Raw genomic sequence first — 26795 nt, forward strand, 5'->3', positions numbered from 1 at the left:
AATTCCGAAAAGCAAAACAAACTGCGCCCCCCCTGCAGTCATGCGTGCAAAAATACGTGCGTTCAAGCATACGGAGAAAAGTTGTGCTTGACCCGCTTTTGTTTATTTCTCTTTATTAGAAAACGCACTCCACCCAATTTGTGGCTGCGCATTTCCTGTTGTGTTAATTGTCTCGGCGATGTTCGGTTATGAGGCACGCCAACCAAGCGGTTTTCTTTTCTTGGCGAAATTGGTTCAAAAATCGAAGCAGCTGTGCCAGCATTTCTGAGACGATTGGCCTGCGTTACCTACGAAGATAAATTTTAATTGGCGTCGTTTTTTATACAAAACAATGTATCGTGAGGCGCCCGCGTGCACTGTGCGCCAGGTATTTGTCAGTAACGTTACCTATGGAGCCTCTAACTGAGTGTTTGCGCTTCAGTCGCTGCAAAAGTGTGTTTGCACGCGTCGAGTTCGGTTGGGGAAGGGGGGAGGGGGGGGCTTGTGAGTGCCAAGGGTTGACATCATCATCACAAGAGAGACGACAAACTCCTGACGTTCTGCGCAGAAATTACGTTTATGCTGTACTCATTTTTTATAAGTACTTCGCATATACTGCTAAAATGTTTCACTTTACAGCGTTATGTACCGGCAGAGTCTTTCAAATGAAAAGCATTGACTGACTCGGTACGGGCAACGCCTACTGTGCAGAGCACCCAAGCCGGTGACAGCAGACCCTCTTGTCATTAGATGGTCCGGCTTCAACACGTAACCTAACATAAATCGCCGACAGCATGACCGAGCCAGCCTCAGTGGCTGCATTGCGGCACACTTTGGCGGAGACCTCTTGTCAGTTTTACACGTTCAAAAGCCCCCTACAGAAAAAAAAAAAAAATGACGTACACAAAAACGCAAAGGGGCCCAAGACGAGCAGTGCTCGACCGACCTCCGGCAACGAAACCGCCAAGGTGAATGACCGTCAACTGCCCAAAGACGACGTGGCGTCAACAGTTCGGCCTTCCGTGGGGGGAACATTTGACAAAGACGTCGCCGCCGAGGCCACTGAAAGAGGGATTATACCGGCACCCTGCATGGACTCGCACTTTCAGAAACAGCGGCTCCCTCAACACAGGGGACAGAAGGCGCAAAGGGGTATGCGCGGGACGTTCCACGGAAGGATCAGTGGCCGCCTTGAAGGTGGTCACGACCCCGAAGACCGCCGTGGCGTCAGATTAGCTTCACCCCACCGCCTATGGCAACCTTTTTGAACCTTCCGACACCTCGGGGAAACGCGTTGCGAGTAGGAAGAGCCCTCGCAAGCCCCCGGCACGCTGTCCTTGTCTCGTCATCTCTGTTCTGCGCGCACATTAACGGATGCGCAGCGAGACGGCGGAAGCTTTGAACTTCGAGCCGGACGGTGTCCCTCGGAGAGAACAACAAGAGTTTTGTGTTTTGTGTATGTGCGGTGCTTCCTCGGTCTCCGAGCGGCGGACGACCGACAAAGGAATTCGGCCCTTGGACCCGTTTGCCTGCTCTGCCCGAGAGAACTTACTCTGCCCTGCTCTGCCCCTCTCGGCCTGGCGACATGTCGAGTGACGCTACGCAGGGCCGGGCTGTTCCGAGACGCCGGGATCAGATGGTCAGGCCGGCTTTAGAGTTTAGACTGTTGCCGCAACTGTCATAATAACTTAAAAAAAAAAAAAAGACGTCATTTCACGTCTCAGCCAACCGAACTGCGTGACACGCCGTTTTTTTTTGCGTCCATAGATCGCGATATGGCTTTTGCGTCGGTAGTCTAAACACGTGGTCTAAACCATAGAGCATGCCATAGAGTTTCGTACTAATATATACTAGAGGGAAATCTGTCGCTACAGTCGCGGGCCGCCATGGGCGCCGCCATTGCCGCTAGCGACGTTCCGGCATACTTGGCTTCGTTGGCCATATGGCTTCTTTTTCGTCTCGAAGCCAAAATCAACGAAAAGGGGCAACATCTTTTTCTTGCGCATTGTGCATGAAGCTTTTAAATAATCACTGACAAATTAATCTTTTTGGAGGTTCCATTTTATAATAACAAAACAAATTTCATGAACATTCTACAGTAATGTTGCTTTTTTGCAGCCACAGCCAACTTTTAAGCCTGTTCATGAGCCATGCCAAGGACAAGTGGAACGTGCCTGCCCGGTACTATAGTGCCTAGAATATACTGGCTAGTGTGCGGAGCGCGCGCATTCTCTACGGGAGAGGGTGGCCCCGCCGGCGATGACTGCGCGCAGAGGCCGCAAGGGGCGCTGCTCGGCGAGAGGGTGCATGAAAGCCGCCAAGCTCCTCGGTCGCGGCGGCGTATTCGGCAGCCCACGCTTTGGTCGGCGGCGTGTGAGCACTGCCGAAGTAAACAGGTAGTCCTTTTTCAGAAACTGTTCGCCCATCCTTACAGTAAATAAGCTAACAATCACCTGGCTATCTTGTGATTTCATCCAGAAACCCAAATTTAAGCTCTCCTAAGGCAGTATATTGTATATGCCGACTGAGCGCGAAATTTAATTTGAATGCTTTATTAATAAAATATTCTGAACCTGCGGGGAGCTAATTTTTTTAGAAAAAGTGGCGCTTACAGCAAATGAGATGGATACCGAACATCACAAAAATATTTTAATAATAACACATAGTTCACTGGTAAATAACAGATTTACATTTGTGCAGGCAATATACATATTTATAACGGAAAAAACACATTCTTATTGCATGCGGCTCTTTTGCTCTTAAATTACTAAATAAATAAACAAAATTTTCTATACCTTACGCGCGTTTCGCTGAAATCCAACCTTGAAATGGGGCATGTGTACGTATTACCATGCTTTCTGTTTTTATTCGTGTTTAAAGAATAGATAAAAAGTTCTGCATGTTTCTACAAGCGTTTCCGTTTCACTCGCTGGTTTTTTTATGATATCCTCATCATTGACGCTTTTAAGATCTCCGTCCCCGCGCTGAGCAGCGACAAATCGCTGAGGCAGCTGTCAGTCACCACTGATCAAAGCGGTTTTTGATCGATTTCAGCTGGCTGAATGACCTTCGCCAATGAAATTCGTTACCGACAAGCACAAAAAAAAAAATGTACCAGCAACATAAACATCTGGGAATGAACCTTCAAATTTTTCACGGATTAGTAGTTTCGCCATGTCTGTCACAGAAGAGCAGCCTTCGTTGCTCGCATATGAAATAAATTGCCCAAGCTTATCGGAAAATATATGCCAGCCAGACTCGGACGGATACTTTTCGCAATGTCCAGTGCCTGCAGGCTCCTCGGAACTGGTGAAAAGCAGTTCCAATCTTTAATAACAGCAAACTGCGAGGATACTTCGGTGTACGACCATTGAACGAAATTGCTACAATGATTGAAGTAACGTATTACACACACACATAAAACGTGTACACGCAACTAGCAAGTGAAGGCGGGCCTGGATGCGTTACATCAATAAGAACGCCGCCAGAAAACTTGAGAAGTCCTCGAAAAGCTTCCAGCCCGATTGGCCGTGAAACAAGGCACTCATTCATTGCGCAACACAGCACTGACGAGTACTCCCCTCCCCCCCCCACCCCTACAGGGGACCGTGTAACGCCCTGCATTTGCACAAAAATACGTAATTGGCGGCACTAACACACTAAATCGTTATTTAGCATTAACAGAGATAATTGCACAGACAAAATACTGAGAAACCAAAAAATAAAAAATAGAAATTTTACAAAAATTTACAGATGAGAAATATGCATCTGAACTCTGGCCTGAACTAGAAAAGCTCGAAAAAGGATGATGCGAATACGCATTAAAAATAGCGAGAATAGCGAGAATTAGCGAGAATCATGCATTTCCACAAAAATGCATAATTGGTAGAAGCAACACATTTAATTGTTATATTGGCGTCAATAATTTTTGTACAGACAAAATTTCAAGAAACCAAAATACACCACAATAGAAAAAAATCAACTACACTTTTTCTACGACCTCAGGGGCCGTTTACTTGGGAAAATAAATCCAAAAATTAAGAGGGGGGGGGGGGGGGGGAGGCAGGACATCCCGACCCACACTCTGAATCCGAACGAAAAATCAAACCACCGCCACTTCGGAGTCCTTCCATAATCAGAGAATTCCATACCGTATAAGTATTTAATTGGGCGTTGTTTACGCTATCATGAAAACATAATATAGCATAGAAACCTCTGCGTTACCTTATTTCCAGTTTTTTTTTTTTTTTTTCAGCGCAACAGGTTTCAAACAGAAACTGCTCTCTGTGCGCTATGCGCGTTCCGAAATTGTTGGACCGCAGCTGCTCAAATCCCAGTCCGGCTGCTATCGGTGTCCATCAGCTCTTCGCGTTACGCGATGCATGGTTCTGGGCGATTGCAACGTTTTCCTCTCAGACTGATGAACTGTGAGCTGACTTGTAGTACACTATGCAACAAACAGCCCTTTCGAAGCATTCATTTTGTAATAGATAATCTCTGTTTTAATAGGGAAATCAGCAGGAGGCCTAAAATTTTTTTGAAACACTGTCTGCCAACCGGGCTCCCTAACCACGAAAGGCCCGGTTCATTTGAACCCCCACCATGGATAATCCGCTTTTCATCGTGTGACCATGAAGGCCGGGGACTCTCGTCTAGCCGATAGAGATAATCCTAGACATGCAGACAAAGGTTGTCAATGTCACGTTGCGGCTCGCCGCACCTTTGTTAACTTAGGTCGAAGTGACGGCGAAGGTGCCTTGTGGCTTCGGCGGTAGTCTTTCTAGTTTCCGGGGGTAATTACCGCATTAGAGCTTGCGGGTGCGTCCTGGTCAGCGGTGTTACGGTCGCTGCACGTCATTCGTTGGCCCAAAGATGAATGAAAGGGGCGCCGCCGCGTTCGGAGAAGTTAGAGAGCACGCAGTGAAGTTCACAGTCGTTATGGGCCTTGAGTGTCGCCAAGGCGACGGATATGTGACGAGGGACTGACAGCTCCTTTTATAATGCACGCGCCGTGTTGACAAAGGCGGAACAGTATTTTAAAGAGGGGAATAGTTTGGCCGCGCTTTAAAGAGGCCGCCCGAAGGTCGGTTCTTAACATCACACTGAGCTATCTGGTAAGTAGGTTAGTTGAATCACGAGGAAACGTTTGGAATTGGTTAACGTGTAATAAATCGTGGTTTATATTGTTGGTCAGGCCCTTCGTGAAAAAAAACAATTTAAAGTAACAGATATAACAATGTTTTTAATTTACTGCCTGGTGAAGCACAATAGCTGCTTTGAGATTTCGAACGCCAATATTATTGTCATTACGACAGGAGTTCTGAAATATAATGCATGTTCTGTGTAGTTATTTAATGCCGTAATAGGGGAATTGTAGGTTGTTAATTATGACTTCGGCAACGACCGTCCTTTGGAGACATTTACAAATATTCATGTACATTTTAAACAAATCGAAGGTGTCGCTTTAAATGTATTTCACCTCTGATATTGCCGCACATGTTATCTTATCTCCTTTGATTGAGAGAGGGTCGCAAATTAACGTCACCAGCCCAGAATAATCAGCGCAGCGCAGCAATTAAGGCACTTCTGAATCTCAAACGTTGCTTTAGTGTCCGGTTATTTGCTTGACATACTTGTCATTACTATTTTGTTTTCACTTCATCTCTGGCAGAATGCAGGCCATGCGGTAAGAGGTTTCAAACTTCCCGTGATATTTCTACTCTCATTTTGCAAAGTAAATAAAAAATCGGTTGGGTGGTTACTGACAAGTTAAGTTTTTTGAGGGCGGGAGGAGACGGCGAAGTTTATGCCACCCATTTATCTACATTGGGTTTTAAAAAATGCGCGCATTCTAAACGCACTCGCGTAGTTCTTATATAGCATGGCGTTTTGTAACGAACGCTCCAAATACACGGAAAAAGTAAACGCCCGCTTCGCGCTACTCGGCTAACTTGAAGCTTCGCAGCGCTTGGGGAGCGCACGGAACGCGGCGCGGACGGCGCGCAGATGCACCCTCTCGCACAGCAGCGCCCCAAGCGGGCGCCGCCGCCAGTCATCACGGTCGGGGCCACCTCCGCGCCCGCCCTCAGCACACTAGCCAGTATATTCTAGGCAATATACCGGTACATGACGGAACACTCGCCGAAGCGCGGCTCCCCTAGACAGTGGCGCCAGATTTCCCTCTAGTATGTATTAGTATGAAACTCTATGGTCTAAACATGGCCTCAGTCTACCGTTGCCAGCCTTTGAGACAGCACGACTTTTTTACAACGAAAGCTTGCTTAGTGGGACCGATGTCGTCCTTTGAAAACAATTACGCCCATCTTCCCGCGAGGGAACCCTGATGTGATGTGATGCATCGGGGGTGGGGGGGGGGGTTCAATTGGCGTTTCCATTGGGTTGATTCTCTCAATCGCGTGAAACGTGTTGTGAACGCGTATGATGCATTTCCATCACATGCGGGTGTTCTCATACGAACACCCGCATGTGTTCGTATGAGCGTTTGGACTGACGCTGGTATTGGATTGCGTCAGTCCACTCGCTGAAGGGACTGTCTCTTCCATCACGTCTTCATTGGAAGATCTTCTTCAAGCCAAGCACGGAGGTATCGTCAAGCAAAGTCAAGTCAAGGGCGAGAGCGAGCGATTGACTGATCCGGCGCCGTGCGCTCCCCCGCTTATATTCCCGCTTTTGAAAGGAGAGGAGCCGGGGGGAGAGTCGCGCGCATGCGCACACTTGCGCGCCGGAGAAGACGCGAACGTAGGCGGAAAGCGCGCCTACCAGCTGTTGTTATGATAATGAGACGGAGCCAGAGCGCTGCGCACAGCTGTCGGATAGAAGAACGGAGGAGAGTTGCACATGTGCAGTGAGCGTGCGGACGCCGTGACAACGGAGGGACATACCCGAGAGCAAGAGCATCTAAAGAGCAAGAACATACCCGATAGCATCTAAAAAACTAATGCATTTGGTCGACCGGTTGGTCGACCGAGAGGCTCTGATAACATCTCTGGACACGCGTCGCGCGCGTGAAACCGGCCTTGCATTGCGTCAAAACGGTTACTGGAAAATGAAGAATAACGAACGGTTCTGGACGACACGAGACACGCATTAGTCATTAAGAAGGAGTACAATAGCGTATCCTTATCTCATCAACCACGTATTGGTATGCATTTAGGTTCAAAGGGTTTACTTAGCACGCAAGAAATCGTCGCGTGGGTTCATTCTTCGTTTACGATTTCGGTAATTGAAGGTTTGACGATCGACTGGTGGACGCACCTTCAGTGAAGGTTGCACGCACTTTTCAAAGACGCAGTTCTGAATTGAGAAAGCTTTCGCGCTTTTCTCAACTTTCTTTAAAAATGAATGGTAAAGCTTGTTTTTCTTTTCCGGAGCTTAGCGAGGAGGGAACTTTTCTTTTTCCACTTGTACCCTTTGTTGTATTTCATTTATGCTAAGGATATATGTTAAGACTACCGACGCAAAAGCCACATCGTGATCTACGGACGTAAAAAAAAACAAAAAAAAAAACGGCGTGTCACGCAGTTCGGTGGGTTGAGACGTGAAAAGACGTCATTCTTTAAGGTTGTTACGACAGTTACGGCAGCAGTCTGAACCCGGCCTTAATCGCAGTTGCCTTTTAAGCCTTCCAATGTTTACCCGTTATCATTATGGATAGCGGACGCATAGACTCCGTCCTAAGCGATCCACGGGGGCAGAATATTCTGTTTCTGTGGCCGTTTTCTTTGTGTGTGTGTGTGTGTGTGTGTGTGTGTGTGTGTGTGTGTGTGTGTGTGTGTGTGTGTGTGTGTGTGTGTGTGTGTTGTGTGTGTGTTTGCCTTCGCGTTTCACCGTTCAGTTTGTATATATTGTACGTATATGTCCTGGTATACCTGTATATATGTATCCTCTCCTTCCCTCTATCCTCCCTTTCCTGTACAACTGTGTTCTCCATTTCCCACCCCCCACAACAGCAGGCGTTCCGGTGTCCACCCTTAGGTGAGGCAAACTACGCCTGCTAGTGGTCTTTCCCTTCCTTGTTAACAATGAATGAATTCATTCATTCATTCATTCATTCATTCATTCATTCATTCACGGCGACGGCAAAATGATCCGCATTTGGGCGGTTGTCCGTTTCGGGTGTCGAATGCAGGTCTCTCAGACTTCCCACAAAAAGGACATCGAAACCGCTCGCCAGCACGGTTTCTTTTACGAAGGGTCTAGTGTCTATACTCGGCGACAACCTAAGAACGGCACCGGAAGTTCCCGCTGTGCCTTATCACCGTAGCCGGATGTTTCTCCGCGCGGCGCAAGTAGGGCGTTACTGGGAATATTTTGACAATGGCGTGAGCCGTTCCCGTGATATTTTGGACTTAATATGCTTATAAACGACTCCAGTGACGACAAACAAACTGCGTGAGACAAGGCAGACGATATCACGCCTTCATAGCAAACCCCTTTCAAAACGCGCGCGCACTGACGTCGCGGGTCCGGCGCTTTGGCGGAATGATACACTACATGAGGTGGTGCCGTTCTTGAGTTGTAACCGAGTATAGGGCGATGGCGATGGCAACAACGGGTCCGTACTAGCGCCAAAAGCATTGCCGGGGCTCGCAGAGCAGTATCAAGGACTGGCAATGTTCAAATTCAAGTAATTTGCGACGCAGCCCTGCATGGCGGCCACGGAACAGTACTGAGAATTCGCATCAGATATAGTTTTTTTTTTCCTCAAAGGAAACATGGACCCCACACAAAAAGCTGAGCAGCTTAACGATGCCGCAGGAAACGCAGCGCGAATGCAAAGAAGAAACAAAAAAGAAAGTGAATACGAAAAAGAATAAACGCTCACACTAACCTGTGAACAACGCAAAATAATTACTCATGCCCACACACATACAGAACAGAAAGACAACTTGCTGCTGATCAGTTTAGACTACCTAAGCTACACGAAACAAGGTACAGCGGCGAACATAAACCGCATGATAAAAACCTACCACCGTTAAGCACTTCTGTTTATAAGGTGTTCAATCAAAGCATGATCATTTACTGTGGGGCCATCATTTAAATAAGCAAAAGTGGTGCACAGGGTGTATTGCATGTTTTAAAAGTTGTTGACCGGAGTTCGTTCGAGTTCTTGATGTTCGAGTGATTGCCGGTACTAGTTTTTTCAACGCCAATATTTTGACGAGGAAAGTAGTTTAAACGTATTTTTAGCGGTGAATAACGAAACTATTGTGTCGCAGTATAGTATACACCGTCAAAGATTTTAGAGAAATAGAAAGCGGTTTGTTGTGAGCGCAGTACTCTTCGTCTGCAACAATAAGATAACAATGTGAGATTGAAATAAGTTATCATATATCTGCGCTTTAATGTTGATAACACTGAGCGTTTTATGGCGACTGGCGACCTGAATAAGATTAGGAATTTCCGGTGATAAGATACTTCGCGAAAGAACGAGGCAGCAATTCCCATGGTAGGCAAGAATTCCTGACAAACCAACTCGTGGGCTCCGTATTAGTTCAGGCGTACGCAACGGGCCACCCACACGACGCTATGCAATTACAAACGCAGGCGCTATTTGCTCTTACCAGCCTTGCGCCATAAAAACCCTAAATCAGCATCATCATCAGCGCGTCTCCTCTTGTACACAGGCGGTTCGAATGGCTAGGGTGCATCTAGGGTGCCTCGATCATGCGCCCGCCGTACAGGATGGAGACACGTATACGCTGGCGCCGCCATTTTGGGTCACTCGCTCGCCGCCGCAAGTCATTGTATCAAAACCGCGCTTTAATTATCACCGCAACGCGGTTTATTGGCGAAGTTCGGTTCATGTTATCTGTTTCGCATTGCTGGGTCTTGCGGGAAACGAAAAGAGCAGTGTGTTGAGCACTTTGACCCAAGAGCGGCGGCACGGGACCGTTCAAAGGGTGTCTCCACCCTGTACGGCGGCGCTGGCATCGAGACACTCTACGAATGGTTAATTTTAGGGGCCTTACGAATGGCAAGCTAGCAGCGACATCTCTCGCCGCGCTTGAACTGTCGATCGCAATTAGTTTGCTGCATGTCAACCAGGGGTTGTATTGTAAGTTGTGCCCGTTTCAAAACTGCCGATTTCGCGCCGGTTTAAGCCGTGACGTAATCGCACTTGCGAGGCATCTAACGATTGGATGTGCTGCGTCACACCTGGTCGTCTGCTTCATCCAATCAGGGCTCGCTCGAAACGGGCACTTTGGAACGGACATGCAATGGGGAAAACTGGGAATTCCGCCCCAGATTGTGTTTCCTCTACTGCGCGGAACACGTGTTCACCATCTGTCAATACTGCAGAGAGAAAAAAAAAAGCTAATCCCGAATAGCCAAAGTCCCGAAGCGCACGCACACACGCGTGCACACGCGCGCACGCGCGCGCACACGCGTGCGCGCCATACAGGAGGAACTACTCTTCGGGATGATTACACACTACGAACCAACCAATGCGCGTTTCCCTGCATAAACGACTTCTCCCCAACGGAACGGGCAACGCTTGGGACGGGCCGCCGGCAAACAACGGTCCTGCGTCGACAAGAACATCTAAGGAACATTAGGGCGCTACTAGGCATTCATTAGTTTCGCCTGTGCCTTCGCGTTCTTGCGTGTAGAGTGACTGCAGCCTGAATGAAGGCTATTGCTAAATCTTTAATTAGCATTTTAACCGTGACCGTGAGCTCCGCTTTCAATTGTCTTGCCGCCGCCTTGCGTCCGTTTGTGAACTAAGCAGCTTTTCGATTTTTTGCGTGTCTCCGTATGTACAACGAGGGTGACGAGAAGTCCCCGATACAACTGGGAGAAAGTTGACTCTAACAGAAAGCGGCACGATGCGATCTCGTATTACGTAACCTGGGCGGGAGAACGATAAACGAAGCGAGATAGAGAACGGGCGCACGACAAAGTTACGGCTAGATTTCTCGACACGAAGCTCTTGTCGTTGCGAAACTGGGGCGACTGGGGTGCTCTTTTCACCCCGTGATGCAGAATTCCTGTGGCAATATTTCTCCGAACCAACACGACGGAGCCGAGCCGTTATTCCACCGGACCGCGTCTTACACCGGACCGGAGCGAAATATTAATACCACGCAAATTCGGCCTTTCTTAACTAAATGACGAGTGAGTTCGCAAATCTCTTGCAAACTAAATCGGCGGTTGTGACCGCGTGCACTGTGAATGTCGCGACTCGGACCCTTGCGCTTGCTTCTTTACGAATCCCGAGCAATACGGTTTAACCGTTACTTTTTTTTATTCGCTGGGAAAGACGCCCGTCGGAGGATATTCACCGAGACCCTCTTCACGTGACGTTCTTTACTACGCCAAATTCGATATCAAACGAACGGGCCCATAAAGATCGGCGACGCTCGACGCAGCTGTGGCGACAGTGCGAATCGCGCGCTGTCGCGGCAGGCCCTGACAGCATTCGAGTCGCGAGGGCGCCAGTACGGCGCGATGAGTGTGCAGGCGTCTGGCGTCGCGCCAAGGGGAACGCTGGGTCCTCTCGCGTTGCCATGGGCGAAAGCTTTTCCCTCCTCTCCGCGCGCGTTGCTGTCATCTTCCTCTCTCTCCTTACGACTTCTCTCTCGCTCTCTTATTCTACGTTCTCCTTCTCTTCTGTGATGCCAGTGTTGTGCCGTTACACGAGGCGTTCTCCGCGCCCATCGCAAACAAGTGTCCAACTTCACGCGTTGTTCGTCCGCCCTCGCCGGTAATAGACTCGTTGTGGTTACGTGCGGTGCCTTTTAACCAACGTGGTGGTTGTGCCTTGTGACTTGATGTGCGCCGCTGATACGTGCCTGTCGTCGTTTCGCCTCGGCACGTGGTGTTGCGAGCTCGGGAGGCTTTCATGCGTGCTCTTACGTTCGCCGCCGGGGAAGGATCGCGGGCTCCGTCAACAACTTCCGGTGCTGATTTGGATTACATAATACCTCGCTGCCCCGAGAGCGCGGCTCCCTGCCGATTCGAGAAGCGGTGCGGACCGAAGAGGTTGGTGCAGACTCGTCTTTCGAATGTTCCCGCGCTTGTCTGCGTCCTGCAGCGCGTCCTCTGAGCGTTGCGCGGGCTTTCGTTTGCGCGTTCTTCAGCGTGCATTTTTTGCGGCGGAGGTCTTGTGATAACTGGCGGCGTCGCTGCCGACTTTGAATCTGAAAGAGGCCGCGTGTGTTCGGATGTTGAAATGTGACCGCAAAATACGCACGCACACACAAAAAAAAAAAACGTTCTTGCAGGGATGGACGGGTGCCTTGGCATACGTAAAAGTAACCACACCGAGTTGGGGAATTGACAGACGCCTTAATTTGACAGTTCAAAAACTGCGGTAAGTAGCTACGCTTGGTGGACAGCCCTAATGTTCGCCGGGAGATGCGGAACAGGGACGCGACCAGTCCCTTTTCCGCTCCCCGTTCCGCGTTGTGGAGCGGAAGAGGGACGGGAAATGTTTTATTGAACGAAAGATCGCAAGACTGAAGAAATTGTGTGTGGGAGCGTTGCGAGGTTGCGGCGTCTGTTCAAACTTGTGGTGACGGCGTCTCTAGAGACGTTGAGGTGTCAGGTGGAGTCCAGTTTGCTAGCGCTCCGATACCTTCGCATTCCGTTATCCAGGTTTTGGAATAAATCGCCCCGAAAGTGTCACCAGTTGAATTCCCTCTTCCAGAGTTGGCAGCATTCGTGCCAATTATTCGGTTACTACTCTTGAGAGTCGACGATCCTAGTATTAGTCGAGGGGTGTGGTATGAGGTCTTTTAGTTTCGTTTCGTACGCCAGCGTATGCCACGTGCAGTTTAGGATCAAGCGTTGACTCGCGTTGTTCGTCGTTGTGCTACGTATCAGCTTGGGCGTCCTCTCGTTGACAAACTCGCTTCGAACTGCACTCCGTTGACTAAACCATCAACATCGGATTACGGGTATTCGTTGTTTAGGGCTGTCCCGTAGCGTCGTCGACTAGTGTCGAGAGTACCGTCAGCTTTCAGCTCGTCGGAGTGCCTTGTCTTCGAGAAGCGTTTTACTTGTTCGCTCTTGTTTTTCTTTTTATATATCCGGTGGACGCAAAGGGAGGAACTAGATAGCGTCGATCAGCTCTTAGTAAGCAGTTCCGGGGAGCTGGCGTCTTCCAATGACAGGATACTTACGCCGGAGTGGTGCGCGTTCGAAGCGCCGTGTTCGAAGCGCCGAAGCGCGTTCGAGGCGCCGTGGGATCCTTGCGTGAGTGCTTCCGCTATTCTCAACCTACTTGAGGGTTTACATAGCATGCATTCCTAAATGGCGCCGCAACTCTCTTCTTCGAGAGGGGGGGAGGAGATCTCGGCTGCGGCGTCCGCCTGGCCGAGTCGCGTTCATTTACGCGGCCTAGTCATGTCTAAACACGCCGCGTTTGCAGCTACCGACAGCGAGGCGCCCACAATCCGGCCGTTCCCAGGCACGTTGCGGCGTGTCAGAGGCAGCTTTCTTACGCACCGGGTGACAGCAAGCGCGAACGTGGTGGCGGCGCGCCGAATCATAACAAGAGGCACTCTCCGATATCGGGAGCATACACGAAGCAAACTACTTCCGATGTACTAGAGCTAGAATAATTGCCTCGTTCTTGCTTTGCTTTTTAAGGCGAAAATCGAAGATCTACATGTTTCATGGAACGCGTCCGGTGCAGAGGAGTGTTGTGAGGTGCACAGAGTCGGAGAGCGAGCGATGGATCGCGCGCCGGGAAAGGGAAACAACTATGCCAAAGGCGGGTAGGGAATTCTGTGCGTGCAGTACGAACCTTCTTGAAGGGTTACGTACCGGCGAGGTCGGGCGAACAGAACCATGGTCCCGGTGGGTGCTCGCTGTCCAGGGGGCGCTGGTGAAGTTGTGATGGGCCAGTAGAGGAAGAACTGCGCAGGTTGCGGCTGGGATCCAGAAACCATGCGACGTATTGTAACGGAGTGCAGTGGCATCCGTCCAGTCCTCGTTGAGGGAGACGTCCAGCTTCCGGGAGCCATTGGCTGCAAGTTTAAAACGGAAAAAATGAATTGGACAGGAGTACAGGTTAGTAAGAAAAGGTTAGAATGTTGGTGGGAGAAGAAAATAGAAAAATCGTGGGAGTCATGCGAACGAAGAAGTCAGACTAGCACAAAAATTCCTTAAAGTTTTCTTTTTGGCGACGTGATAGTGCAGTGGCGTTGCGACAAAGGTCGCTGTGCAACGCCACTCCGTTACAAAAGGAAAGCCGCTAACCATCACCATCATCATGGGCGCGGTCCCAAGGTTGAAACTATAGTTGAAGAGGGAGTTCAACAACACCATCAAAAAGTTGAGCCTACTGCCCGGACTTGCAACGTACCGCGAAGATGTTTCAGCTTTTCAACTCGTAAAACGCGTATATGCTGCAGGCGAAGTGTAAGCTGGCGTTTTTTTTTTTTTTTTTAGATGAGTCGAACACATGCGACGATGACTGTGTAGTTTAGGTTTGAAACAAGGCGTACGTTAGGGATTAAAAATGTTAGTCAATCTTCCTCCGACACGATTAACATAACTGGTAAACGTGCACTGAGCATGCGCGCTGGAGGGTGCTTACGGGTTGCTGCGATAAAAATCGAATAAATGCTTTAGTACGGAGTTCTTTTTATATTTTGGTAAAACAAAATATTTAATTATTGTTTAGTTTTGGCTAATTTGATTTTAATGTCTGGTCTATTTATATTTGGTGCACATTTCTCAATGGTAGGACATTTCTGAAACTCCGGCTTGTTTTGGGCTTCTTCAAACAAGTCGCGCCACGTTTTTTTTTTGTGCTTGTTTCGGAACATTTATTTACTTGTTAGCTAGGCTGCATCTGGCCACCCTGCTTTTGGTTGGAATGATGTTCAAGAGCGCTGTTCCATGCTCTTTTTATTTGTTTTCAACTTAGTGGAGCGACCAACGGGGGGGCAACGGTTGACCGTGCAGGGCTGTGCCTCGCCGCCCGTCGGTCGAGCTGTCGAATTCCCTCTGGCATCATGTGTCCGTGGAGCAACGTTGTCCGTGGAGTACATCGTTGAAAGACAGCGTTTCACTCCCCGAGATGGCGCCTCTGTAGCACTCTTTTGTTTCTTCCTTTTACGAGCGGCTGCGGAGGAAGGGAGGATGAGGTATAGTGTACTAGAATTGGTACACTATAGATGAGGTGTTACGCCTCGAGCGCGGCCTGTAGGGGCGCCACTGAAATCCCCCTAGCGGCCCGTTTCGAAAGCAGGCGCGGGAGTCCCCAGCCCGCTCCCCCCTGTCGCCGTGGCTTTTGGGGCTTGTTCAAGACAGCGATTTACCGTTTGTCCGCGTTCGAAATACCGAATAACGTGGAACAGGCACTCTGTTTGCAAGCCTGGTGTGTTCACGAGAGCATAAACGTTTATGACGCCATTTTATAAAGATCTATATGAGCGCCGGGCGTGTCACAGGCCGGCGTCTCAAAGCCAGCATTTGCATGCAGCTGATTGTAATTCCGCTGCCCTGAAATTTAGTGGCAGTGTCTCCGTAAGCAGTGTTTCCTCCGATGGTCATGTTGCGGCCATACACATTATGATGTAAATCGACTTTGTGCGCTACGAAATCCAGCGGAGCACTCATACCTGACAGCACGCAAGTTACGCCTGCCAATATCACATATCAGATATTGATTAGCACCCTGAACAAGCCAATGCGGCATAAATTTCGCAAACATTGTACCAAAGAAGTACGATGGATAATGCAAAATTACACTTCGGAGTCAGCACACGACGACAAATTTAATGCTGGGTCGTCTTGTCCCGAGGTGAGCGCTCGCAAAGATTCATCTGTTACATTTATCCTCCACGAGAAGCGCGAAGATGGGCTTATAGAGTAATCCGCGTCCGCGACCAAACTCTTCTTCGAAACATCGTCGTACGACACAGGGAGACTGCAGAATCTAGCATAAACCGAAATCAAAGATCCTTATCAGATACGACACTCTTCCAGCGAGAATGAATGAATGAATGAATTTATTGTAAACAAGGAAAGGAAAGACCACCAGCAGGCGTAGTTTGTCTCACCTAAGGGTGGACACCGGAGCGCCTGCTGGTGGGGGGGGGGGGGGGGATGGGGAAAACAGTTGTACAGTGTACGAGATTTCGGCGCTCGTTAAGGATCTCCAGGTGGTCAAAATTAATCCGGAGCCCTCCACTACGGCCTGCCTCATCGTCTCTGTTGCGTCGGCGCGTTAAACCCTGCAATCAATCAACCAACTCTTTCAACGACACCTCGTATTTCTTGTGAACTGCCTACCCTGTATTCTTCAAAAAATGCGTCCGCCGAGTGGTCAGCCGTTCGTTGAAGGCGAAAAACAAACGAAAAGTGAACACGCAGCTTGTGTGTGTGTTTACTAAAACGTTCATTCGTTGATTTCGCTCCGCATTTGTCCCCCCCCCCCCCCCCCCCCCTCTCCATGTCTAGCGAAATATCAGTGCATTTCGCATCTAGTTGGTCTGGTAAATACTACCTTGCTCAAACAAACTTCTTTAGCATTTTAGAAGCTGCACTCGATTTTTTTTATTCCCGTACGCCTATTCTATTTATTCCTGACTTGCAGACCATTCATTTTCCCGTGGTTTCGTTAACATATACCTTGGTTCTTACTATAAGGCATGAATGGGCACATATCTGACAACGCACAGCCTCTGAGTGTACTTAACATTTTCGCGTGGCTTATATTCGCATAAATGGCACAAGTTTTTGTCAGCTATATTGGGTTATCACATCCCCGAAACATATTTTTCTACGACGTACATATGCAAAGCCGCATTTGTTGTCCGCGCTGCAAAACGAACCAACCTCTTACAGTGCCAATATCAGGTCTAAACGAGGTGACAATAAATAGAATTCACTTGTGCTGATGTGTTCAAAGGTGACAGCGGTGATATCATGCTTCCGTCGGCGACGCCCGCAAGAGCGGCCAAGAAGCGCGCAGAACCGCCTCCCCGGGTAGCTCTTGTTGGCGTTCGAGCGCTCTGCCAAGACGCAGCTGTTTTTTTTAAGCGCCCTAAACGTGCAGTTAGCTTACAGACGTCACCATAACAAGTTGTTTAGTGTGCGGAAAGGCAAAGAGAAGCGAAAGAGGACCAAGACACTGCATGACCACCTATCAGCCACGCAGCGCTAATCCCGCAAACGCCGCGGAAAAGCGGCGACAGGCGGCGCAGCGATCGCGAATCTCGAGGCGTATTGGCTCCGGAAGCCCAGACCAATGCTTGGAGCGGTGGCTTTTCTTTTCCGGCTCTCTCTCTTTCTCTCTTCCGCGAGCATCTTGTCGATGCGGGGATGACTCTCTTGCGCTCCACCTCCCTCGCTCTCACTGCGGTCTCCGCGCCTTTCAAGCGGCCGTGGCCTCTGTTCCACGAAACTGCATGGCCGCGTTTTGCGATTGAAGTTGGGCTAGCGCGCTCGCTCGGTTCCCAGGCGCGCGCTCATGCTGGCTCGGAAAACGGCCGCGTACGGAGTGTGGTTGTTTAAGTATTTGTTATTTTGCGCCTCATATGCCTTCGCCTCTTTCCTTCGCCTTGGCGTAGGAAAGAGTGATAAATAAAGCTGCTTGTACCGTTCCGCATTCTGGTTGCAATGTGATGCTCGAATTGCGTTTATAGTTAGGAGAAATAAAACACACGACTCTGTTCTTCAGTCGTTTTGAGCTTGCAAGTTTATATGGGGATTACAGCGGTGAACGCGCATTTAGTTGAACACTGTGCCTGCCAAGACTCCAAATGCTCCATTGCTGTTTGTTTTTGGAATGTGCCTCTTGGATGACAGAGCCCTTGTGTACACCAGGCAAGCCTGTTTCCTCACCCTTGTTCTTTACCGCCTGGTTACCGAAAAAAACAAAACTTTAGGACACCTAGGCACTCCTTATGCTGTAGCAAATGCAAAATCATTAGTGTTGAAATGTTGAATGATGAATTTTCATTGTGGTGAATTTTCAATGCTTGGTACACGCACAAAGTCAATCAAGTCAAACAATCAAGTCACAATAAAGCTGCTCTGGTCGTATCTAAGCTTTCCGTACTGCAGCGGAGAGGGGAGTATGGGGGAGGCTGGACAGTCACAAAGGAGAGCCCCACATGCTGAGCAATTAGGGGATGTGAAAATGTGGGGGTGTGTGTGGACCAGTTGGGTGCGATGGGGGAAGGTGTGTGTTTGCAGAATTCGCCACATGTGAGCTGCAGCGGGGGTGAGGGAGGGGTGGGGGGGAGGCAGAGTTCAGCGGAGGAGGCACCAAGTTTGCGACACATTTTCTTCTTGCTTTAAGTATGTACCAACTAGTTCAGCAACAAGCTTTGCTAACAACTGAATTTTAAGTGAATTGTGACTTTCGCCGTGCAATCAGTGTATTCTGCTTTCCAAGTATATGCTTTTTCTGTCCACATGGTACGTGATGTGTTGCGTGAGCAGTAGCTTTGGGGCAGCCTTTCCTATATCAAATGTGCGGGCAATACCCGAAAATTTTGTTCCTTTCCAGCGGGCTGAAAGGGCGGGGTGCAGATTATATCCAGGGGCTGGCTATATGCGCGAAAATACGGTATTTTTGGGCAGAGTTGAGAGTGGTCGTATACTGAATGCCAGTGTTATACCTGTGCAATTAAATGAACCCAGAGGCACACTGATACAATAGCAAGATGCTTATTGGAGGTAGATTTTCTCAGTCGCCGCCAGTCACGCAATCTAGTCCCTGCGACGTGGTGGGGCTGGGCAAGAAATTGGCTGAGTCACAAATCCATAACTGCGCTGCTGAGCACGAGGTTGCGGGTTCGATTCCCGGCTGCGGCGGCCACTTTTCTGATGGAGGTAAAAAGCAAAAACGCCCGTGTGTACGAGATTTCGGCGCACATTAAAGATCTCCAGGTGGTCAAAATTAATCCGGAGCCCTCCACTACGGCGCGCCTCATCGCCTGCGCTGCATCAGCGTGTTAAACCCCACAATCAATCACTTCTTCATATGTATTTGTGTTGTCTACTTAAACTGTTAGGAATTAGTTTTAAATGTTTTTGCTATTTTTATCCTGACGTGGCAGTCTTTCGAATCAACCAAACTTGTCTGTTGTTTCCAAACTTGTTTTAAATGGTGTGTAAATCGCCATTCAGAGATAGCTTCTAAAAGTGGCCACGAAGATGGATTACAAAACTGCTTGATTAAAAAAACTGCTTTGTTGTGATAACACAGCGATGTCCATTTTATGGCAAACTTCGTACAAGTAATCGAGATATTAAAGAAGAGGTACAAATCAGTGGCGATCCCCAACCACTTTCGTGTGATTTTTTTTATGATGTTGCAGAATTTTATTGGTGCGATTGGCGGCTGCCGACATGAGCCAACTCCAAGCAGCAAGACTGGGCGATTTTAGTATGGTCTCTAGTTCCGTTTGGATTGTATCACTTGAATGCTAACGTGCAGTTAGCGCAATGACGAAAATGTTTTTAGGGCTGGCTCATGTTACGCCACTCCTGCCCGTAATACGTCAATGAAGTACGGAATTTCAAAGTTTTTCGATATTTCTTGACTCGCATTTTTTCGTTAAAGAGATGTCTTTCATGGTTGGAATGCAGCTAAGTACTTGTGAATATAACAAAGTAGCATATTGGCTTCATGGCCCCTTTTAATGTCATCCGAAAATTGTTTTTGCTCCGGCCACATTTTTCCCATTGAAGCGAATCTTGGAAGTGCTCATGATATGAATCTTCTATGTGCGGCCTGGGCTAATGTATAGATTAAGTGTTTTCATTGTGTTTGCAGAACTTGCGTCACGGATTTATGCACTGTCAAGTTCAGCCAATTCAGCATATACATTTGCAATACGTTGAGATATATTGTAGAGCAGCATACAGTCGAACGTCGTTATAATGAACACTGATATAGGGAATTATCAGCCGTAGCGAACTATATAGGAACTTTGGTTGGTCACGCTTTATTTCAGTGACATTTTTTTTTTTTACAACGAAACCTAGACCACCAGAGCCGCACGTAATATCAGATATAACTAAGAGATATTAAGTTCTCGTGATGCTAAGAACTGAAAACCTAGAATTAAAAAGCAAAAAAAGAAGAAAGCGAAGTTAAGTTTCTGAAACTAGAGAAGTAGAAAAGGCCCTTTTGTTCATGGACACTATGCAAAACTTCCTCCTGTAGTGTTGTCAAATGCCGCCAGACTAAGATCGCATCCTTCTTCAAATAAACGAGAATGCAGGCCTGTTTCTCCAAATTAACTTTGTTCTGTTCTTATTTCATGTTGTCGTGTTCTGGCCCATTTAGTTTCAAAAGCCTCAAGGGGACAGGTAAGAATTGCTTCGTTTATAGCGGGTTCGAAGCGTAGAATAACGCCAGCCATTGCTGATTGGTTGGAGCCGACTTTTACCTCTACTGTTACGACAAATATAGGATATAACTAATTTTTCTGCCCCGAAACTTCTTCCTTATAACGAAGTTTGACTGTACGTATACTTTGTAGCGTGAGCTACACTGGCCAAGGTTGAGCAGTTTCGCATGGATCCTCGAGAGCCGTGTTGCGCATGCGCGGGAGCAGTGACGTCACGCGGCGCACAGAACGTTGCTCGCTGCTGTCTCGCACACCCCTCGCGCCCAGCGTCTTCGCCGACCTCCGTTCCGCACGTGGCGGCCCGGTCCACTTGATGATCATGCGAGGGGTGGCCTGGTGTGGAACCAATGGCTCGTTCGTCGCTGCAACACCGGCGTGTGCCTGTGGAACCAGCTTAGCCCTGGGGCGATTGGTGACGCTGCACCGGAGCCGCTTGATAAATATACATGTGTCACATAATGCGTATACCGTGTGTGTGTGTGTCATTGAAGCAGCAGTGAGCATAATAATCGAGCTAATCCTAGACAACCAGGAAAGCTAAGAATAACCAGCTGAACCTTAGCTCACGCTACGTATATCCTGGCATAGCAGAGCTAAGCCACTGCTAATTTTTTAAACACAACGTAATGTTTAGCAAACATTTTATTCTCTCCCCAACGTGCAGTGCCTTGGAGAAAAGGGGTCCGGGACCGTGCCCGCAAGTTGAGGGTTTGTCACGGGGCGCCCGGAAACGACGCCGCCGAAAGCAGAGGCTCATCCAGCAACGCCTCGAGGAATCCTGGGGGGCCGCGCGGGAGAAGCCGGGGTCCCCAGGCAGCGGCGACGGCTTCAAGAAGGCGCCGAGAAAAGAGGAACACCCACATCCGCCGCCGCCACTGCCACCACAAGGTACTCCGTCCGCTGCAGCAGCACTAGCGGGGCTCTTCGGTTATCTCTCTCTCATTCAGCGCGGACTCCCTGAAAAGGAATCCGGCATTCGTTTTTCACTACCTGTGGACTACTCGCGGTGAGTCTGAAGCAGAACATCGGAAAAGCCCGTGTTCTCAAGGCACGGGGAAGGCAAATTTTATTTTGAGGCAATTGTGGAAAGTCTTTTTTTTCAGGATTTACTGTATTTGCACGATTTGAACGCACAGGTAAGATGAAGTAGGAAAATTAAAAAAAATATGTTATGCCGATTTTACTGCGCTGATGTAAAGGACATAAAACCACGTACTTAGGAGAAGAAACTTTATTTAACCTATACAGCTTTGGCATTAAAAATTTAAATTCCTTGTGCTTCGTTAAGTTGTTTATCCGGCTAATGCGGTAAATATTGAAAGCCGATATCGGGGTGTTGATTGATTGATTGATTGATTTTAGGGTTTAACGTGCCAACGCAACGCAGACGATGAGGCGCGCCGTAGTGGAGGGCTCCAGATTAATTTGGACCACCAGGGGATCTTTAACGTGCGCCGAAATCTTGTACACACGGGCGTTTTTGCTTTTCGCCTCCATCACAAAAGCAGCCACCGCGGCCGAGAATCGAACCCGTGACCTCGTGCTCAGTAGCACAACGCCTTAGCCACTGGGCCACCGCGGCGGGTCGATATCGGGGTGTGAGCCCGGTTGTAACGTGCATGCAAATTGGAGAGCTGCTTTTAGCGAGAAAGGGTGCACGTTGAATTGTGCAAATACGGTAGTCAAATGCGCCGTTTTGGTGTCCACCTTTTTGTGGGGGCAGTTTTTGTGAAGCATTCACTCAGGTGGAAAAATAAAACAACAACAAAACGGGCTGCACTCATAACTCCTATTATGATTTATATGTTTGTTTAGTTATTTACTTCACATACTGGCGGGCGCCAAGACATTGTAATTTTAGACAAGTACAGTAGGGTTGGGATGTTGCGGCAAAGTCACAGCAACTTTTCTGGCCATGAGATACAAAACAGAGCATATTAACAATATTTAAGCAAGGTATGCCCTACGCAGATATATACAAAAATAGTCCAAAAGATGGAATAATCATTGAAGACCTGATGAACGTGTTAATTACAGGAGTAACCACGTCATACAAAAACATGGGAGAATACTGCACTGCATAAATGCAGACAATGCCCCAGGAAGAAAAAGAATGACTCGCAATGAATACAATGTCTGTAGGAAGATTACTCCATTTTATGTAGACATGTTTGGTATGAATAAGTAATAAAGTGCATTCATCTGGCGAGAATGTTACTTATAGGTTGTTTTGGATGCGTTCTGTTGTTGGTGTGTATGGGAGCCACATGCTTGTGGACTGTAAAGTGGATTTCTAGGATTTTTTTTTGTGTGTGGCTGACTGGGATGACTTTAATGTGCTTACATAGAGGGCTGAATCAAAGCTTCACTGTTCACTTACAAATACATTACTGGATTGTCTCTTCTTCTGCACATCTTTCAAATTATGAGTAAGGTAATCAAAAAAATCTTCGAAGTGTAGAAGGGAATCGGAGCTAATGCCGTAATACTCGTGCGGCGCGGCCACTCCAGTGGTGAATAAAAGTGGGAGCCGTGAAACTAAATGGTGGTCAAGTGACTGCCAGACGCTGTCACGTGGCCAACCACTCCTCAGACGTGACAGAGTTTGAGGGCACTACTGAAATATTTGATGACCAGTGACTTGGCTGACAGCCTTGTTCTCACGCTTCGTCTCGAGAATCATGCAAGCAAAAAATGAACCAAGCTAAAATACTACCTGGAAACTATGATTGAGTTTACTATAAGGGTACCATGTCGTGGTTTGCATTCTCAGAGTGACACCATGCGCAGTCATGGTGTTACTTGATGCACGAACCAGATTCACGCCGTTAATATCTGTGTTAAGAAACGAGACTTGAAACAATGAAAATGTTATTGTTATGGTTTTCGTTCAGCAGCAGAAACTTTCTTTTCATTATCTGAATAACTTTGTTACACCCTTTGCCAAGCGTTGAGCATTGAGTCTCATACTAGCATATACTAGAGGGAAATGTGGTGTCCAGTGTGATACTCGTCGCTGACCATTGCAGGGATGAATCAGAAATGCAAGTGACCCCAAATTCGCAGGTACAGTCCTCGGTTGGACTCCAGCTCGAGGAGAGTGTAGGCAGCCCAGCAGGGACGCCGACGTTGAAAGCGGACGTCGGCAGTCGGGAAACGAAGACTGCAGCAAGAACAACACGGTGAGAAGGTTTTAGGGGTTGGCTATTAGGCTTAGTTAGTCACCTAGATTCCGCAATTCGGGAGGACTATCTCGTGGCATTGGCAAAAAAAAAAAGATGGACGCGGTTGTGCGATGTTGTAGTCACTCGAAATTTATCTAATTGGCCTTTCGAGATCTGCTGTTCTCTCTCTTAAGCAGAATATGAGTCTCTAAACAACATCTTGAAGAAGCTCTAAAACTTGTCACTTTTGCGGTGTTTTACCCACCGATTTCAAATGTGTAATTATTATTTTTTTAAAGTCAGTTGATTAGTTCTCAAGATAGTTGAAGTTAAGCCACCGTTTAGAAAGGAACAGTAGATTAAAAGTGGCCGTGAAAAAACTGAAATCTTGTATTTTCTAATACTGCGATTGCAAGATAGCATTTCGTTTCTCGGTGCATCACTTATTAAACTTCGCTGTTAGAAAATGGTGGCTCGCACCATCTTCGCGAACGTTTGAATTCAAAGAGCTGTCAAACAGCCTCAATGTGATTTTGTTTGGAGGTTGGCGGTGCGGGATTGCGTTTCCTTCACGGCCGCAATACTGGCTGGACCCAACTCTGTGCACTTTATTGCCAAAGTCTTGAAAACCTACTCCGTGTTTTGGGGTTGGAAGTGGGCCGCTATAAGTAATAAATGACATCCTTTGAACGGTGTCACTAATTCCGAATGCAGGGGGAACGGACAGTGTCGGTCGGAGCAGCAAAGACTGCGCCTATGCCAGCGACCAAGTTGTGCACCAGCTACGCAGACCTGCGGCACTTCAAGATACCCAAGATAAAGCGGCCTTCCGAACAGAGTGGCGAAATGCTCAGCAGGGCAGAGGTAAGCCTCTCGGTGCTACCCTGGTCCTTCGTGACTCGCAAATTTTCCTCCTCCTCCTCCTCCTCTTTCTCCTCCTCCACCACCACTACCACCCTCATCATCCTATCTACACCCAGTGCAGGTCAGAGGCCTATCTCAAAGATCTCCAATTATTGTGGTCCTGTGCTAACTGCGACCAATTTATCCCCGCAAACCTCTTGATCTCATCTGCCCACCTAACCTTCTGCTACCACCCCCTGCCACACTTGCCTTCTCTGGGGATCCACTCTGTTACCCTTAATGACCAACGGTTATCTTGCCTTCGAATTACATGCCCTGCTCATGCCCATTTCTTCTTCTTAATTCCTACTAATATGTCCTTAACAAGCGTTTGCTCCCTGACCACTCCGCTCACTTCTTGTCCTTTAAATGTTACACCTATCATCTTCCGTTCCATAGCACGCTGAGTCCTCAAATTAAGTTTAACACTTTTAGTGAGCCTCCAAGTTTCTGCCCGGTAGGTGAGTACTGGTAAGACGCAGCTGTCATAAACTTTCTTCTTCAGGGAAAATGGTAGGCTGCCATTCATTATCTGAGAATGCGTGCCGAATGCACTCCACCCCTTTCTTATCTTTCTAATTCTCTGCCTCATGGTTGGGATTCGAGGTCACAACTTGGCCTAAGTAGATATATTCGCTTACCACTTCCACTGCCTCGCCACCTATCTCAAACCGCTGGGCTCTACCAAGGTTATTGAGCATTACTTTAGTATTCTGCATAATTATTTTCAGGCCCACGGTTCTATATTGTGTGTCCAGTGTGGTAAGCATGCTTTGCAATTCCTCCCCCGAGTTACTTAGCAAGGCAACATCATCAGCAAATCTGAGGTTACTGAGGTACACTCCATTAACCCTTACTCCCACCTGTTCTCAATCCAATGTTCTGAATACCTCTTGTAAACATGCTGTGAATAACATTGGAGAGATTGTCTCCTTGTCTAACTCCCTTCCTTATAGGTATTTCACTGCTCTCGTTATGGAGGACGATGGTAGCTGTGGACCCATTGTAGATAATCCTCTAGTATTTTTATGTAATCCTTGTCTACACGCTGATTGCACAATTCCTGAATGACTGCTGAGGTTTCGAGAGAGTCAAATGCAGTCTCGTAATCTGTGAAGGCTATGTATAGGGGTTGAGTATACTCCGTGCATTTCTCTACCCCGTGATTGATCATGTGAATGTGGTCCATTGTTGAATAGCCTATACGAAACCCTGCTTGTTCTTTAGGTTGACTGAAATCTAAGGTGGCACAAATTCTTTTAGCGCTACGATGCGTCCACAGCTAGGCAAGGAGACACATTCTCTTCAATATTATTCAGAGCATGTTTACAAAAGGTATTCAGAACATTGGATTGGAAACACAAAGGTGTAACGGTTAATTGCTGGTAATTTGCTGATGACATTGCCTTGCTAAGTAACTCGGAGGCCGAATTTTTTCAAGTCCTTCATGTCACCTTTCTTGTGGATTAGGACGATTTTCGCGTTCTTCGAAGACTCCGGTTCACTCGTGGTCATTAAACATTGCTTATACAGGTTTGCCAGTTTTTCTAGTACAATTTGCCCCCCATCCTTCAAGAGGTCTGCTGTTATCTGATCCTCACCAGGCGCTTTGCCCCCTCGCATTTCTTTCAAAGCGTTCTTTACTTCCTCGGTCGTTACTGGTGGGATGTCTACCTCTTCTGAACTACTTCCTTGTTTGGTATTATCCTGGATGTCGTGGCTACTGTACAGATCTCCATAGACTTCCTCGGCTACTACAACTATTTTAGCCCTACTTGTGATTATATTGCCTTGCTCGTCTTTAAGTGCATACATCTGATTTTTCCCCATGCCTAGACGCCTATTCACTGCTTTCAGGATGCCTCCGTTCTTTACAGCATGTTCGATGCTCTCCATATTCTTATTGAATAATTTCGAAAGCTCCGCTAGTTCTTTTCTGTGAGCTGGGGGTGGAGATTGTCATGCTTTGCTGTTTCCTAATTAGGCCTTTCGTTTCCTGGGAAAGTTTGCCAGTATCCTGTCTAACGATCGTTCCTCCCACTTCTACTGCACACTCCGTGATAATGCGTGTAAGATTGTCGCTGGCTTCCTGTGTCGCAAGCTCTGCTACCTCGATTATAGCTGAATATCAGTTGTGCAACAGGATCCTGCATTCTTCAACTTTCCGTCTTGCTGTTAGCTCATTGATCGGCTTCTTTCATACTAGGTTGTTACGGTCTGTCCTCAAATCTAGCCTAATTCGAGATCTTACCATACAGTGGTCACTGCACCTCACCCTTCCGAGCACTTCTACATCCTGCACGACGCCAGGGTTATGGCATAATATGGTCTATTTCATTTTTATTCTCCCCATTCCAGGCTCCTCCACGTCCACTTCCGGCCCTTCCATGCGAGAGATTGT

At 47.9% G+C, this 26795-nt stretch overlaps 2 protein-coding genes across 4 annotated transcripts in view; both read left to right on the plus strand.

Annotated features, from left to right (window-relative positions):
* LOC144146984 (2-Hydroxyacid oxidase 1-like) overlaps window positions 1–26795 on the plus strand; it is a 430316-nt gene that overhangs the window by 383834 nt on the left and 19687 nt on the right. The gene's annotated exons all lie outside the window — the stretch shown is intronic.
* The window catches only part of LOC144146983 (uncharacterized), a 183290-nt gene that overhangs the window by 149980 nt on the left and 6515 nt on the right, over window positions 1–26795 (plus strand). For 2 of the 3 annotated variants that reach the window (XM_077678973.1, XM_077678974.1), the window contains exons 2-4: window positions 20992–21215; window positions 23394–23509; window positions 24206–24355. In XM_077678973.1, the coding sequence (XP_077535099.1) occupies window positions 20992–21215; window positions 23394–23509; window positions 24206–24355 (490 nt within the window). Of the gene's footprint in view, window positions 1–11545; window positions 11986–20991; window positions 21216–23393; window positions 23510–24205; window positions 24356–26795 lie in introns of those variants that run through there. The other variant, XM_077678972.1, reaches the window with a different exon arrangement.

This window comes from Haemaphysalis longicornis, unplaced genomic scaffold (genome assembly GCF_048455015.1).
Source record: "Haemaphysalis longicornis isolate Haplotype H1 unplaced genomic scaffold, Haemaphysalis longicornis Haplotype H1 scaffold_7, whole genome shotgun sequence".
Classification (NCBI taxonomy): domain Eukaryota; kingdom Metazoa; phylum Arthropoda; class Arachnida; order Ixodida; family Ixodidae; genus Haemaphysalis; species Haemaphysalis longicornis.